The sequence below is a fragment of the Sceloporus occidentalis genome, unplaced genomic scaffold, assembly GCF_023333645.1.
Source record: "Sceloporus occidentalis isolate IW3139 unplaced genomic scaffold, rSceOcc1.0.p SCAF_2, whole genome shotgun sequence".
Taxonomy (NCBI): domain Eukaryota; kingdom Metazoa; phylum Chordata; class Lepidosauria; order Squamata; family Phrynosomatidae; genus Sceloporus; species Sceloporus occidentalis.
The window spans coordinates 267386063-267403605 of record NW_028316982.1 but is presented as its reverse complement, the minus strand read 5'-3'; the positions used below and the strand labels follow the sequence as shown (position 1 = coordinate 267403605).

The following is a 17543-nucleotide window of genomic DNA, read 5'->3' as shown; positions in this document are numbered from 1 at the left end:
TTCACATTCTTCAGGAATTGTTCCAAGTCTTTGCTATTTTCTGGCTCTCTACAGATCAAAAGAGATATAATCTCTATGTACATACATCACAGAGTTAGGTGAGGACTGCTCATTATTGAACTAAAATACTGAGCAATTGAATGTTCAAACAATTGTGAAAATGTAAGATTGCAAAATGCAATGCACACCGGCATGTGCTCAGTCTCAGTGGCATTTCATGTGCTACTTTGCCTTCACAACCTTCAACTGAATATGAACTTCCACAATGGACAAAAATGTCCAGCCACTCTGGTAAATTGCTAATGTATAAATTACTAATAGGATCCCAGCTTAGATTAAAATTTTGCAACCTTACGAATGTACTCCTGGTTGAGAACTGCTGGTCTAGACTCTGGCTTAAATCCTGAGAAACTCAAAGCTTTCAGAACAAAAGAATGCAGATAAAACTACTGTTCATCTTGACTTGAATAATTTTGTCAGCAAACCAGTAAATCTCATAGGCTCAGTGGCTCTACTTTAGGTGGGACTAACTGATAAGATTCAGCCCTTTATAGTCTATTGTGTTAGGAAGGATCGAATTAGGGGAATTTAATTAGCTCAAATGTTACGAGAGGCGTGTCCTAACAAATGCCAATGAGTTGCAATAAAAATATAAAACATTGATTAAAGCCACACAACAAAGGGGATCACACACGCACACACACATTCAATGCTAAAGCAAGGGAGGGGTGAGTTCAGGAGTAAAGGAGAAAGGATAGAGGCACCGTTGGGATATTTACCTTAGGAGTCTTCTCCAAAGCGACGGATGTGAGGGATGGTGAATGGTGAGACACGGCCGCGGGAACAGGGAAAACAAGCGGCGACCGCGGTGGCTAGGAAGTGAGCTCCAGTGGGCAAAGCTGCCAAGAGGCCCGAGAGACAGTGAGCTGTGGCTTAGCTCAATTGATTTCAGCGGAGACCAAGCTTGGAGCAGGCTGCTCGACAAGCAAGGTTTCAGGTTTGGAACTCAAAGCTCAACAAGCCCACTGGAAGGTTGGAAGTGGGGTCCTTTTATACCCCTGAACATAACCTCAGGCTATGGCAGCCTGGCGAACAAAGGCTTGATTAGCTTACTTGCTAATTAGCTTACTTGCTGTTCACCGCTATGATCTTTGGAATAGCGGTATATAAATAAAACAAATTATTATTATTATTATTAATTGATGACTTTATCTTTGTCTAAGCTGAAACTTACACAATGGATACACAAAGAAGAGGTCTGGCACTTTTCAGGAGGGGACAAATATCTCGATGGCCGAGCCATTAAGTCAATTACTGGCTCTCAAAAGGAGGAAGCTCTGCTATTGTCTTCCTGCTTTGCGCAGCCTGAGAAACTAGTATGGCAACTCCCAAAACTGCTTGCTGAAAGGTTTAAATTCTACCTTTTTCCCTTGACCGTGCCTAGCAAGGAGGTGCTGGCTACGTGGTCAGCTCGCTTTTAGGGTAATGGCGGCTAGCGATGGGGTCAGTCAGGGGTCATAGATTCAGATCGCATGGCACCCAAAATTTATATAAAACCAAACTTGGTAACAATTGGATCCCTTTCATCCCATCATTTTCCAGGGTTGTCCTTAGGCTGAGGGAGGCAAAACCGCCTCAGGCAGCAGAAGCCAAGGGGCTGCGGTAACAGCCACTCTCCGTTTCTCTTAAACACCATCTCAATTTCTCTTTTGGAGGACAGGTTTGTGTGTGCCACATGACTTGTCCTGCACCCACTAAGTAGCCTGCTATCCTTGGGACAAGCATGGTGTAGTGGTATGAGTGTTGGAAGACTCTGGGAGACCTGGGTTCAAATCCCTGGTTTGCCAAGGAAGCCCACTGAGTGATCTTGGGCAAACCTCATTCTCCTACTCTCAGAAGGCAATTGCAATTTGCAAACCTCCTCCTCTTGCCAAGAAAACTATAACATATAGTTACCATTTGTTATATGGTTACATAACAAATGATATAAACCTTGGGAGATGGCAGAGAGTGGGGGAGTCGGGGACATTTGGGCATAACTCCCCAATGAGAAGTCTTATCTGAATGAAACATTTACTCAGTCCTCAAATTTCTATAATTGCAGTAGTTTAAAAATTCAGTTGAACATTCAGAAATGCAGATTAAGCGTCCAAAGTAAAGAGGCAAGCAAAGATACCAAGGAAATGTAAACACAGCAAACAGAAGACTTTTAGGTGTGAACAATTTTAAGTATCCCCCTCTCTGCAATGCTAGAAATGGAGCTGTAGGAAAATGTCATTTGAAGGAACACAAAATGTCCTCACTTTGACTTCCCCCATGCCCTCTGGAGGACACCATCCCATTGTCAGTATTTAAATAAGGTCTCATCTGCACTGCAGAAATAATCCACTTTGACACCACTTTAACTGCCATGGCTCCATGCAATGGAATTCTGGGTTTTGTAGTTTGGTGGGGCAACATATAGCTCTGACAAGAAAGGCTAAATATCTCACAGAGGTACAAATTCCAAAATTACATAGCATGGGGCGGTTAAAGCGGTGTCAAACTGTATCACTTCTGCAGTGTGGTTGCAGCCTAAGATTCAAAGGGATGTCTATTCCAATTTTTCTTCAACAGGATAAATAGACGGCGTCCTTTGTTTCAGACATCAAAATTCTTGGGCCGACTCTCTGCGGTGCATTATGCGCCATTGATTTTTTCCCCTCTATATTTTTATTTTCTAGTTATTTAAAAAAAGAAAACCAGAGACGTGCATGGCACCAAGCTCTACATTCTGGGATAAAAGTTTCCAAAGTCGCCATGCAGGATATCAGTATGTTGACACAGGTGAAATAGGCAGACAAAAAGGTTGCTCCATGCCATCTTTCCCTGCTTGGAGAAGGGTTTTCGGAGTGGGGATTTTGACATCTTTGGAAACATTCCTTGCTCCATTTTTAGAAAATTTCATCAGTGCCCTCCAATCTATTATCGACCGTTTGTCGGATTTTGCAAAGTCCCACTATGAAGGGTCAAGGTTCTATGTACAGTTTGGCTCTATTTTGGGGAAAGATTTCAGTCTGCAAATAAGAATTGCACTGCAGACCACAAAGAATAGAGTTGCCTCAGATGGACCAGGATAAAGGTTGCACGATTATGTAAGACAGGGCCGGGTGAGTGTCTGTGGCTGGCAGACATTCTGATCATGCTCTTTCCGTCTGCACTTCGCCCTTCCTCTTGCTACATAAATTGCCACCAACCAGGCCAGAAGGTAGAGCCGTTGAATACAGCTCACCTCTTCTCTTTGCAGCCCAGTTGGGTTCCTGAAGAAACCCGCTAAGTTCAAGCCCAGAGAAGTTCTTTCCTTGCAGCCATGGAAACCTACTTCTCTGCCGTCCAGAAGATGGAGCAAACAGTGATGTTTCCCAGCCTCCTTCGAGGAGTCTCCTTCGAAGAGAGGGAGGATGCCTTTGAAGCCGATGCTGATGGTGCCAAAGACCTGTATGAATATTACGCCCAGCTGAAATCCCTCAAGCAGATGGTGGAAGGTGGCCTAGTGCCTTCGGAAAGCCACCGGCTACCTGGCACGGCCACCCGGGTGAAAGAGCAGGCGGCCAAAGAGGAACAAGATCTTGAAACACTATTTTATTACCACGTCTCTGCCTTGCACCGTATCCTCCACCAGCTGACCAGGAGAGCCAACACCGTGACGTCCAGATACAATGAAATCATGCAACAGATTAACCAGAATGGCTTTTCTCTTCACTGGTGAACCTCAGACTGTGAACTGTACAGGTGAGTGATATCCAAGGCTGCATCTGCATCTTGAAATAATGCAATCTGGCACCACTTTAACTGCCATGGCTTGATGCTTTGGGATCCTGGGATTTGTAGATATTAAGCCTTCTCTGCCAGAGAGCTCTGGTGCCACAGCAAACTATAAATCCTAGGATTCCATAATATTGAGCCATGGCAGTTAAAATGGTGTCAAACCGGATTATTTTTGCACTGCCGACAGAGGCAAAAAAAGATATAAACCAGTGTCAGTCATAGAACAAGTCTGTTCCATGGCATGGGTCTGTGGCTTTGACCAAAGCTTGGGGGGAAAAACCCTTTTTGGACTATAATGCCCAGAATGCCATACTGATCATGATAGCTAGAGAATTCTGGGAATTGTTGGTCAAAAGGTAGTTTTAGGGGACATAGGCCTTGTATAATAGTGCTAGACTTTTATTTGGGGCTGCTGTTGTTGCTTTTAATGGTTTATGTTTTTGACTGATTTTAATATATATTTGATACGGTAGTTTAATTGCTTTTTAGCTGTTAGCTGTGAACTTTTAACTACGTTTGTTTTAATTATTGTAAGTAGCCTTAAGTTCCAAACTGGGGAAAAGTTGGGGAATAAATTCATAGATAAATAATAGTAATATCCTCTCCAAATGTTGGCCTTCACAAATTGTCACTCGAAAGAGTTTTCATTGGATTCCAATGCCTAGCATCCCCTGCCAGCATAGCTGCTATTTCCTATTTGGGGAATTATGGGAACTTCAATTGTTTAAAGTTTTAACTACATAAAATGTAATAGTGTAAAGCTTATTGCTGTGTTGGCATGTCACTGGAAGTGACTTTCCAGAAATTAACATTTCGCTCATTTACCTTTAATTTATCTTTCATTTTCAGGCAAGTCTGATGTCCTTCCTTGAGTGCCTATTTAAACAGCTTCCTGTGAAGAAATTGTATGACTGGACGAAAGAGACGTTATGAGCAACTGCCTTCTGAACACTGTTGTATGACAGCAACACACACACACACTTACATTGAAAAGTTTGAAGGACTGACTTTCATGTTTTGTGTTATTCTATTTTATTTATACAGTACCTGTATTTAAACCTGAGGACATCCCGGTGCCTCAGGTGATACGATACTTCAGCATTCCTAATAACTGAAGGTGACAAGTAATACAGCTTTTTGTATTTCTCATTAAGTTTTTAACTGTGGTGATGATCTCAGAACACAAATAAATTGCTTATTTTTTATTAAACAATTGCTGCTGTTGTCGTTATATGCAGAGGTCTAGCTGTGCATGGTGCATTAAAGCATAAACACACACACACAATACTTTCATATATATATATGTAGAGTATCTTTTATCCGGAATTCCAAAATCTGAAATACTCCAAAATCCAAAACTGCCCACAGGAGTCGCTGAGATAGTGACACCTTTGCTTTGTGATGGTTCAGTGTCCACAAACTTTATATCATGCACAAAATTATTTAAAATATTTTGCTTAAGATTATCTTCGAATATAAGGTGTACACAACATATAAATGAATTTCATGGTTAGACTAGGGTCCCTTCTCCAAGAGATCTCATTATGTACATGCAAATATTCCAACATCTGGGGGGGAAATCCAAAATCGAAGACACTTCTGGTCCCAGGCATTTTGGATAAAGGAGACTCAACCTATACTAGTAGAATTTAAGATACAGTCATGTTAGTCTGTAGTATCAGTATGTAGAGAGATCTTGTAGCACCATTGAGACTAAAGAAAGAAGTTAGCAGCATGAGCCTTCGTAGACTTAAGTCTATTTCCTCAGATGCATCCCAACCAGCCTCAGGGTGCATCTATGCTGTAGAAATAATGCAGTTTGACACCAGTTTAAATGCTGTAGCTCCATCGTACAGAATCCTGAGATCTGTCATTTTACAAGGTTTTTAGTCTTCTTTGCTGAAGAGGGCTGGTACCCGACTAAACTACAAATTCCAGGATTCTGTACGATGGAGCCATGGCAGTTAAAGTGGTGTCAAACAGCATTATTTCCAAAGTGTACATGCATCCTTAGGTAGCAAAAGTTCTGGGGTGGGAGCAGACCTCAACCATACTCCCTGCATGAGCCTTACAGACATTCCCTCCATTTGTAGGCAAGAGCTGTGGGTGCCTCATAGCTCACACTGTCCCCAGCCCTGCTAGCCTGCTTCTCCGGGATGCAGTAGCGGACACAATCCCACCAATATTATGGAAGCACGGTGCACCCTCCATATCCATGGATTCTTTATCCACAGATTCAAGCAGCCATGGCTCGAAAAAGTTCCAAAAATATATAAATTCCAAAAAGCAAACCTTGATTTTGCCATTTTATATAGGAGATACCATTTTACTATCCATTGTATTTAATGGGACTTGAGCATCCATAGATTTTGGTATCCATAAGGGGTCCTGGAACAAAACTCCAGCAGATACCAAGGGCCCAATGTAATATTCAATGGCCATTCCAGTTTACTTCTGTATGTGGGCTGTGGTAAAAAAGTTGGGGTAGCTGTTTTGCCCCATGTCTCTGAATTCATTCTGGGGTTATGATTGAACTTTAAAGGAGTTATGCAAGGTGCCACAGTTTTAGCATCTTGAGAAGCTCTTTTCAAGTTCACAGTAAAACTGTAGTAGATTCACTGTCCCTCTGATATGAGAACCACTTAGGTGGGCATCATTTTTGCCTCAGGCAGCAAAATGGCTTTAGTCAAGACAACATCATCACCATCACCATCATCAATTCTGCCTTTCTCCTAATACAGGTACTCAATGCTGTGACCTTAAACTAATAGGTTGTTGTTGTTGTTGTTGTGTGCAGGGTGACCAGATGTCATAACCGCAAAGGAGGACAAGGCAATGTAAATTGTAGGACATTCGGGAAGAATATAGATCATTATAAAATAAAAGCTAAAAACATAAATATGGATATATGTTCCTGCTTCTTAGTTGTGCTCAAAATGGAGGACATTTTGGGATTCCTCCTGGACAGTAGGTTGAAATGAAAGGTGTGTCCTTGAAAAGGAGGATGTCTGATCACCCTGTGTGGTGTGCCTTTGAGTCATTTCCAACTTATGGCAACCCAAAGGCGGCCCTATCATGGGGGTTTCTGTGCAAAATTTGTTCAGAGGTTTGACATTGCTTCTCCCTGAGGCTGAGAGTGTGTGACTTGCCTAGTGGGCTTCATGGTCAAGTGAGGAATTGAACTCAGGTCTCCTGAGTTGTAGTCCAAGATGCTATGCCACACTCTGTCTTTCTTCTATTCTAGCAAGCCTTCAGGCAAGTCTGATGTCCCTATGTATCCTCCTCACAGTCTGTAAATTACTCTCTACCCCATTGTCTTTATCTCCAGGATTTCAAAGTCAGAGATAAGAGACACCCGATAATACTAGGCAAAGCATTCAGTAGACACATGAGCCAGTGTGGTGGAGTGCATGACATTTTGGACCTATTCCAACCTGAGAAGGTTGGGGAGGACACAATGCTGTTGGCAATAAAGAAGTAGCTGACTAGAACACACTAGCATAAACAATCATTATCTCTTCAACCCTGTTTCTGGTCCTATGTTGGCATTTGGTGAGTCCTCTGTCAAAAAGGTTGTTTTCAAAAAAGATTTTAATTTTAATTTTGTTAGAACAATGCCAAAAGCCTCTGCATAAAGACTTACACTGGTTATAATACAAAGAACTATAAATGGTATTGGTCATGTATATGTGCCCTGTGTCCAGTTCAGGGCACCACAACTCAAGGATATTAGGAGAGCCAGCGTGACGTAGTGGTTTGAGCGTTGGACTATGATTCTGGAGACCAGGGTTTGAATCGCCGCTCAGCCATGAAACCCACTGGGTGATTTTGGGCAAGTCACACCATCTCAGCCTCAGAGGATGACAATGGTAGACCCCCTCTAAAGAAACCTGACCAGAAAACCCTGTGATGGGTTTGCCATAAGTCAGAAACTTGAAGGAACACATCAACAATCACAATAATTGAGAAGCTGGAGATTGTCCTGAGCAGGGCAACCAAAATGGTGAAAGGTCTAGAAACCTATGAGGGGAAGCTTAGGGAGCTGTGTATGTTTAGCCCGGGGAAAAGAAGGCTAAGAGGTGCTATGATAGCCATGTTTAAATAGCTGAAGGGATGTCATATTGAGGATGCAGCAAGCATGTTTTCTGAAGCTCCAGAGAATAGGTCCCAGAGCAATGGATGCAAACTACAGGAAGAGATCCCACCTAAATATTAGGAAGAACTTCCAGATGGTAAGAGCTGTTCAACAGTGGAATATGCTGACTTGAAAAGTGGTGAAATCTCTTTCCCTGGAGGTCTTTAAATGGAAGCTAGATTGCCATCTGTTGGGAGGGCTTTAATTGTGTATTCATGCATGGCAGTGGGTTAGACTTGACTCAAAACACACATTAGACTATGAAAGCAACGGCTTTCTCATGTGGCTGCCAGCAAACCGTATACATTGATAGACTACCCCTAATTCCTCCATTAGGGAGCAAACTCCAGGAAATTCATATCATATCCATATTAGGTTCTTACCAGAGGATATGTCCTCAAAAGAGACCCTGGCTGTTGCTAAATTTCTTTCAGAGGCAGCCAGGATCAGAGCTCTGCAAGTACTAGTAAAAAGCCAGATGTGACTGCCTTACTTTCTGATTTAATTTTTTAAACATTCTGTCTATACTTGTTTCATATTTTTATGTATTATGTTTCAATTTTATGTCATTATGTTTTATTTTTATGCACTATTTATTGGATCTTTGGATCATAATAAAGGATCTTGACTTGATGTATTATGTAGCTCTCATAATAGATACAGGTTGAGTCTCCTTTATTCACCTTAGGGCCATCATAAGTCAGAAACAAATTGAAGGCACACAACAACAGACCTTCTCACATACTCAGCCGGAGGCAGTGTGGAGGTGTCATCTGGATATTCCACCTCCCATCTTCTCAGTCAGTGGTGTGGATGGCCTTGCAGTCTGCCTATAAAATTCCCAGGAGGTGGGGTGGCAGGGTGGGGTTGGAGGGAACCAATCCATTGGTTCAAGATGAGGATAGATGTTTTGAACTTTAAAAACCTCTTTGGTATCTCAGAAAACAGGCAGGGCAGGTGCAAGATACCAGAGACACAGAGACAAATGTTTTAAAAGGTGTCAACAAATATTCAGGTCATGCTGCACTGGGTATTCAGTAGGTTTGTGCCATCCTAAACAAAGAAGGGTACAGAGGTCAAGATCTGCAAATAAGGGAGGTCTATTTGATCAGGCAGCTTCACCAAAACTGTGGCTGTCAGTGCCAGGTTAGCATTTCAGGAGCAACTGCTGCTGCTTTGGACATTTAAAGATGGTTCCTGTTGTTCAAGGCAGAAAAGTTAGTTGTAAGAGCAGTTTTTTGGACACCAAACACTTCACTGGATCAAAAAGTACCCACATCGTGTGGATGTGCCTGTTTGTCCACATGCACATTGCACTACAATGGCCTTTTGTAAGCAGGGTTGGGGAAAAAGTTTAAAACATCAAACCCCACAGGCTTTTGTTGTTGTTGTTTTGGTTTAAACCGGTGGTCCTATGTAAATATCCATTTATCTGAAATTATGGGGAACTGAACATAGGACATTCTACACATGAAACACATTCTGCTTAGTGTCTCTCTTCTAGAGTATATGACTGTCTAGAGAAAAGGGGCTGGATTGAAAAATCTCAGGCTGAAACTTAGCTGGTGAGACACCTGGGATTTCAACAAGCCAGAAGGATTCTTAGCACTCAAGTTTATATTTCCTCTACAGATCTTCTCAAAATGGCAAGAGGAAATAAAGGCACATCTCTTCCAGTCACCATTTTGTGAGTGACTGCAGACATTTTGAGAGTTTGTGGGGCTATTTTCACATATTTTCATATGTTTGGGGGACTTGCTGAGTAGTTTTAGGGCAGAAATTGCAAAAACAATTTTTTTAAAATGAGGGGAGGGGAGGGGGCCACATATGGTCCATATTTGCCCACGATTAGATTAGAGAATCCAATCAATAGATGAGAGATTATGGTTCAAATCCCTACAGAGCTATAAAGTCAACTGGGAGACCTTTAACCAACCTCTCAATCCCTCCCTCTCTTCCTCCTTTTCTTGTTCAGTTTGACAAACCTCAGAGGGCTGTTGAGAATATAAGTAGGGAACAGGAACTATGTGCATCATTTTGAGCAATATGGAGGAAAATGGAAAACAAATGTAAATAATACATCTGGCAACCAAATGCTTTTGGGAAGCACATAAATGAGGCATGAAGATAATAGCATAACCCACTATGACTCCCCAGAAACTAATTCAGTAGCAGAACACTCGGAGGATGTAGACACACTTCTTGGCTGTGCCACTTATTTGTTCTTATTTGTTATCCCACTAGCTCCAACATACAGTGACTCTTTGAAAGAAAGACCTCCAAGGGCCTCAGTCTTTAACAGCCCTGCTCAGACCTTGCAAACTCATAGCTGAGTGAATCAATCCATCCATAATGCGGTTCTCCTCTACTCCTTCCACTTTACCCAGCACTGTCTATTCTAACAAGTCATGCCATCTCCTGATAATTTCAAATTACAACAGCCTAAATGTTCTCATTTTGGCTTCTAGGGAGAGTTCCAGCTCAGTTTGCTTTCTGACACATATCTTGGTCTTTCTGGCAGTACAAAAAGACTGCTACTGATAGGAACCATTTAACACCCTGTCCTCTTGGACCTACTGGCACATCTTGTGGCAGCAAAGTCCATGAATCAATAAAAGCTGACCTGAGAAATTTGCACCCTCTCCTCCCCAACCCCAAGATAATAAAAGCAGACTGTATTTATTCATAGTTTTAATGATAAGATTGCAGCCCATATTTAGTTCAGATATTCTGTCCTAAATGCTGACATACATTTTGTGCAAGTCCACACACAAGATGGAAGGAGACACACTTCACAAAGTCTTCAGCGAACTGGGTGAAAGTCCTCCAGTACTTCTGCCATGGTTTTCTTATCTATCAAAAGAAGAGGAAATGCTAATAAAAAAGCCAGCTGGTATGAAATTTACAAAGTGTTGACCACAGTATATAATCCTGACCCCAAATCCTATGTCAGTCTTAAATTTTGCACATAACAACATGCAGTGGGACATCTTCCTCCAATGTGGTCCCTTTCAGAACTGCTGTGCTACAACTCCCCTTATCTTCGATCAGCATGGGCCATTCTGCCTGTCAGATTGAACTAGGATGTTCCATGGTTATATGGATTTACTGAAAACATGGTGACAGGCAGATTCCTCCACTCACAACATTTGCAAGGGCTAATATGCTGGTTACAGGAGGGGATCAGGTCTGGATTCAATATGCTCCAGTCTGTGTTTCTCTCCCCAGGAAGGGCTTTTGCCCAGTTTGAGAACCCTAAGCATTATTCATTCTAGATGTGACTGCACATTCATGTTTTTCCTATCATCCCATGGTATTTTCATGCTCTGGAACATGCTTCAAACAAACTTCATTTATATACCACTTCATACCGCCTAAGCAGTGTCTAAGCGGTTTACAACTGTAAGCTAATTTGCCCCCAACAATCTGGGTACTCATTTTAGCGACCTCCTTGGAAGGACGCAAGCCTGTGTCGAGCTTGCGCCCCTTTCCTGGTCTTGAACTCTTTGTCATATATTTATGCGATATTTGTCAGTATGGGCCTCTAAAGCTTGATTATGATTGAACTACAAGTTTCTTGAGCTGCTTGCTGAAAGCTTTACAAGATGCAGTAAAGTTCTGGAAAATACCTGCTATGTCGGTTACAAATTAAGTATAACTCTATATTGAGAACAGTTTGATGATCCTCCTGGCCTGAGATCCTCCAGAGTCATGGAAAAAGCATTTCATTGTAAAGAAGGTCAGTTTCTCAACAACTTCAAAATCTGAACTATGAAGCTGGTTTGCTGAGAAATTACCACAGTTGGCATGAAATCATCACTCCTCATATGAGCAGCATTATAAGCAAAAGCAACTGACAACAGTCAGTACAATTTAATAGTTTGTTGACTAGGATGCTAGGATACCAGGGTTCAAATCACTGCTCACCCATGGCAACCCACTGGGTGACTTTGGGCAAGTCACACTTTCTAAGACTTGGAAGAGGACCATGGTAAATCTCCTCTGAAGAAATCTTGCCAACAAAAATCCAGGTGAGGGTCACCATAAACTGAAGTCGACTTGATGGCAAAGAACAAAAACAAAAAACAACTGAAGTCCTGAATGTTGAGGTGGAACCTCTTTTCCTGTAGTTTGCATCTATTGTTTCAGGTCCTGATCTCTGGAGGAGCAGAAAACAAGCTTGCTCCATTCTCAATATGACATCCCTTCAAATACTTAAACAGGTCTGTCATATCACCTCTTAACCTTCTCTTCTCCAGGCTAAACATCCCCAGCTCCCTAAGTTCCTCCTCATAAGGCATGGTTTCCAGATCCTTCACCATTTTAGTCGCCCTCCTCTGGACATGCTCCAGCTTCCCAACATCCTTTTTTAATTGTGGTAACGAGAACTGGACACAATATTCCAAGTGAGGCCTGACCAAAGCAGAATAGAAAGGCACTAATACTTCCCTCGATCTAGATACTATACTTCTATTGATGCAGCCTAGAATCATGTTGACTTTTTTAGCTGCTGCATCACACTGTTGACTCATGTTCAACTTGTGGTATACTTGGACTCCTAGGTCCCTTTCACATGTAGTCTTGTGGGAAGCTCACAACCAGGGCATGAGCTGGTAGTCCTGACTGGTTAATCTCCCCATGGAGGCAAATCTGCTTAAAACCACTTCACATAATAAAGTACCTATTTCCTTAAAGTCTTCAGGGTGGTGCCTTATGTACTCAAACAACTCTCTGTCCCTCCTTGCGTAGACGTAATTGGACCGTCTAACAAGGTAGTGGCCAAGGTAAAAGCCCACAGAAGCCCACAGGAGTTGCCGATGGACACCTGGAATACAACAAATAAAGAGTGAGAAACAGCTAGTAGACATCTGAACACAGCATTTCAAGCGTTCCATTTATTTATGTAGCTGGCCTGAGTCCCACTATTGGGAGAAATGTGGAATATAAAGAAATAACAATAATACTTCACCTATCACTAGCACCTGATCCTCAGCAATACAGTTGTCCCTCCATATTTGCTAGGGTTAGGGGAACAAGACCCCCGTGAATATGGAAAAACCGCAAATAACAAAAACACTGTTTTTACCTGAGAGGACACCTCTCTAGGAATCTCTAGGTCCTCCAATGCAACTCTGTGGTCAATGTCCAACATACACTGACCATAGAATGGCACTGGAGTAGCTACAAATGGTCTTTCAGTGCAATTTTTAGTTAAAGTTGACCACGGAGTTGCACTGGAGGACCTAGACAGTCCTAGAGAGAACGTATTAATGAAACCCGTGAATAATCAAAGCTGAAAATATGGAGGGATGACTGTATAATGTTTCATAATACGAAGCTCTAGATTCATTTGCAATTGTCCCATTTGACCAGCCCTGAATGAAATGTTCTTCTGTTTCCCTCCCTTCTCTCCTTGGGTGCATCTATACTGCACAAATAATGCAGTTTGACACCACTTTTAGTGCTGTTGCTCCAGCCTATGGAATCCTGGGATTTGTAGTTAGCCTTCTCTGCCAAGAAAGCCAGTGCCTCATAAACCTACAAATCCCAGGAGTTTGTAGGGTGGAGCCAGTGGAGTCAAAACGGTGTCAAATGGCATTATTTCAACAGTGCAACGCATCCCTTATATTCACATTCCTCCCTGGCCCCATGTTTGTAAAATTCCTTCATCCAGACTGGGGAACTTTTATCCAGTCCAATAATAAAGTTGCTATGAGGATTTGCAGAGAAATAATAAATTATGTCAGACAGAGAGGTATAGTAGCAGGACTACAACTCTGGGCAAAGGGCACAAACCCCCACTGGGTGACCTTGGGTAAGTCACACTTTCTCAGCCTCTGGGGAAGGCAAAGCTGAGCCCCTCTGAAGAGTCTTGCCAAGAAAACCCCCTGCTTGGGTCGCCATAAGTTGTCGACAACAAGAGTGTGGCGTAGTGGCTTCAATGTTGGATTACAACTCTGGAGACCAAGGTTCGAATCGCAGTGCGGCCATGAAAACCCAGTCATAAAAGCTACAAGTTGAGCCTCCTGTGTCCTAAGTGCTTTGGAACAGAAGTGTTTGGGATTTCATTCATTGGGATTTTGGCATAGCTGTATTTGCCTGTATGTCCATCATGAGGCCTTGTGGGGATGGGGCCCAAGTCAAAAGACACAATTCACTTATCTATGACATAGGCCTTATTATACACACAGCCTGTGCGTCACTGTGTGCAATACTTTAAATAATGTTGTGCACGTGACAAAGTTTGTGTATGGAAACATGGGAAAGCAAAAGTGCCACTATCCCGGTCACTCAACCTCGTAGTGGCTTGAGTCTTGGACTCCGGAGACCTGGGTTCGAATCCTGTCTGCTCTGCCATGAAACCCACTGGATGACTTTGGGAAAGTCGCGCTCTCTCTCAGCCTCAAGGGAAGGAAGGAAGGAAGGAAGGAAGGCCAGGGCAAGCCTCCTCCGGACAAATCTGGCCAAGAAAAGCCCAGGGGAGGGTTGCCTTTGGGTCGCCAGAACTTGGAAACGATGTTAAGCAGGCACACAACAACAACAACAACAGCAAGAGAGTGTGGCGTAGTGGTTTGAGCTCAATTCCTGGCAGTGATAGATTTGCCTCAGCATCTCCACAAAGTGGAAGCAGAACGGCAACTGCGGCCGAAGGGGGAGAAGCCAAATGGCAGCCCTTGCCCAGAGGGAGGCCATACTTGCCCCTGGAGAGCCACGGGGGTCTAGCCCCACCATCCCTATGGGCCTCCCTATGGGCAAGCCTTCCCCTGAGCATGCACAGAGCGCCCGCCGACGGGGCCGGGGCCGGGGCCGGGACGGACCTGCGGCCAGGGCGGGCCTCCTGTTGGCGGCGTTCTCGAACAGGGCCCCGAACCATCCCATGAAGGCCCCCCAGACGGAGCCCTGGTTGAGGAGCGGAGGCGGCGGCAGCGAGCGGGCCTCGTCCGGGAGGCGCAGGTAGAAGCTCATGGCCGCAGACTCAAGGCAGCCCTGGGCTGGGAACAACGGCCGAGGCCCGCTTCCCCCAGCAGCAGCAGCAAGGGCAAGGGAGGGTCCGTCCTGCAACGCCGCCCTTCCCTTCCCTTCCCTTCCCTTCCCTTCCGGCGCCGCAGAGACAAAGGTTCCGCCGCCTTTTGGTTCCTGCTCTCTGCCTTGATCCTACTGGGGCAAAGTCTCTCCCCGTTCGCTGGGGAAGCCACCAAAAGACACAAACAGACAACAGCAACAACAGCCACACTCCCAGAGGCCCCAGGGCAACCCTATGGCCAGCATCGGCCAAAAGGGGGACTGGGCCATGATCCCTAGAGAAGGGGAAGCCCAAGGCCCTCATGGCCAGCAGGCAGCCATCGCTTTCAGTGGGGGCTTCGGGCCATGTCTGTCTGTGGCCATGGTCTAGAAGGGTCTATGCCTGGCCTTGCCCCAGCATCTGTGGCTATGGGCAGCATGGAAGAGAGTGGGCCATGTGTCTGGGAGGTGTAGTGCTTTCTAAGTACCAAAGAACCCAGTCCAATGAATCAGGACAAAACAAGCAAAGAAGCCCATTCCAATGTATTAATTACAGTCTCGCAAGAAGGGCTGTTTTAGAAAATAATTAAACCCAGCATATCTTATAAATTAAAAGTTACTTATGATTTAAACTATAAAAACAACCCTGTTATTCTTAACATTGCTCCAGTGTTTTATATATTTAGAAACTTAAAGCCCAGTATACTTTTTATAAAGCGAACATGATAAAAAAGCTTATCTAAAGACTCTTTCTTATACTAACTCATAAATAAAATTCTCTTTTCAGTTAAAGGGCCTCCTCAGCCTTTGACCTTAAGATTAATCCTTTAAGTGATTTTAAAGTTAAAGGAAAAAAACTTTTAAGGTTACGCAAAGTTTAGCCTTTTGTTCTATTAGACATATATTTTGATTATAACAGTATATATGTAGTTCCTTACTATCTATCTAGTCTAATCATAGCATATAATTTCTACTCTATTCATGTGTTTCTAACTCTTCGTTTCTGAGATTTACTGTGCAGGTGCAGAATAACCCATTTGTGTGATTCGAAGATATAGATATATATATATATCCCCCACTCTTTTCCATGCCAGCATTCTCAGAAGATGCCAGCCACAGATGCTGGCGAAACGTAAGGAATAAACTGTTCCAGAATATAGACACATAGCTCGAAAAACCCATGAAAAACTATGGATGCCAGCCAGGAAAGCCCTCAACTTCACCTAGACAAGTGTTTTCTCTAGCACAACTTTATGGTCAACTTCCCACAGAATTGCCCAGGAGGACTTAGAGATTCCTTTTCGTTGTTGTTAGCTGTCTTCGGGTCAATCTTGATTCATGCCAACCCTGTGGCTGAGACATCTCCAAGACTTCCTTTCCTCCACTGCTCTGCTCAGGTCCTCCGCAAGAGAGTCCATCCACCCAGCTTTCCTCTCTTTCTACTTCCCTCTACCTTTCCTAGCATTATTTTTTCCCAGTGAGTCATGCATCTTCATGATGTGTCTGAAGTACGACAGCCTCAGTCTAGTCATCTTGGCTTCCAGGGAGGTTTCTGCCATGATCTGCTCTAGGACCCATTTGTCTGTCCATGGGATCCTCAGCACTCTTCTCCAGCCCCCATCTCAAATGATTGGGTTTTCTTCCCATCTCATTTCTCAACTGCCCAACTCTTACATCCAGGAATCTAGAGAACATATTAATCAAACCCACAAATAATCATATCTGCAAAAGTGAAATCTCCAAATGTAGCCATGTTAATCCAGAATGGTGTTGCTACTGTGTGCCATCAAGGCGTTTCTGAGTTATGGCGATCCTATCATGAGGTTTTCTTGGCAAGATTTCTTCAGAAGAGGTTTGCTGTTGCCCTCCCCTGAGGCTGAGTGTGACTTGCCCAATCACCCAGTGGGCTTACATGGCAGAGCCAGGGTTTGAACCCTTATCTCACAGTCATAGCCGAACGCTCATTACACACTATGCTCATAACAGTATGCAAAGGGATCTTGTAGCCATTTTTAGACTAACTGAAAGAGATGGTAGCATGAGCTTTCGTAGCCTTGAGTCTATATCCTCAGATGCATGGGGTACAGTGGAAAGTCCAGGGCCAAACCTATATAGGAGTTCATGAGAATGTCCATAGGAATGCAAACCTTTGTGGGTGTGGAGATGAAGTGACAAGTTCAGTTTTAAATGCTGTTGGGGGACAAGGCAGGAGGATGTTACCTAACGGCAAGGAGAGTACATACCTATATGAATGAGTATTGGGATATAGTGTGGGAGCCAAAAAGAATATATGATGAATTGCCCAAGAGAGCCCCCATGAGGCTGGGGGTTTAGCTAGTGTTGTAATGTGTGTAGTGTGCCAGGAAACCATTGTCTCTGTTCAACTCACTGCTGATGGACTACGGCTTTTTGTGGCATGAGAAACAAACATTTTGTAAGCTATCACAGCTAATAAATGTTGAACTGAATCTATTGCTCTATTATAGACAATTTGTCTAATTGTCTTTTAAGAACATAAACAGAAATGCACTGCAAGATACACTTCAATTATTATTTTTCAAACAAGCAAATATATATATAAATCTTTTATTTACACTCT

The 17543-nt window shown here is 43.3% G+C and overlaps 2 protein-coding genes across 2 annotated transcripts; one reads left to right on the top strand and one right to left on the bottom strand.

Annotated features, from left to right (window-relative positions):
* The first annotated feature begins 3292 nt into the window (after positions 1-3292).
* Positions 3293-4982, top strand: LOC149320113 (mid1-interacting protein 1-B-like). Its single transcript, XM_089508274.1, has 2 exons — positions 3293-3771; positions 4657-4982. Exon 1 carries the CDS (start codon positions 3350-3352, stop codon positions 3746-3748), a length of 399 nt encoding a protein of 132 aa, XP_089364400.1. The 5' UTR covers positions 3293-3349; the 3' UTR covers positions 3749-3771; positions 4657-4982.
* A 5638-nt stretch (positions 4983-10620) lies between these two features.
* Positions 10621-14997, bottom strand: NDUFC2 (NADH:ubiquinone oxidoreductase subunit C2). The gene is made up of 3 exons (XM_089512961.1): positions 14761-14997; positions 12624-12767; positions 10621-10795 (listed from the first exon to the last, which is right to left on the bottom strand). The coding sequence occupies exons 1-3, from the start codon at positions 14906-14908 to the stop codon at positions 10746-10748; spliced, it is 342 nt and encodes a 113-aa protein (XP_089369087.1). The 5' UTR covers positions 14909-14997; the 3' UTR covers positions 10621-10745.
* Positions 14998-17543: the final 2546 nt, after the last annotated feature.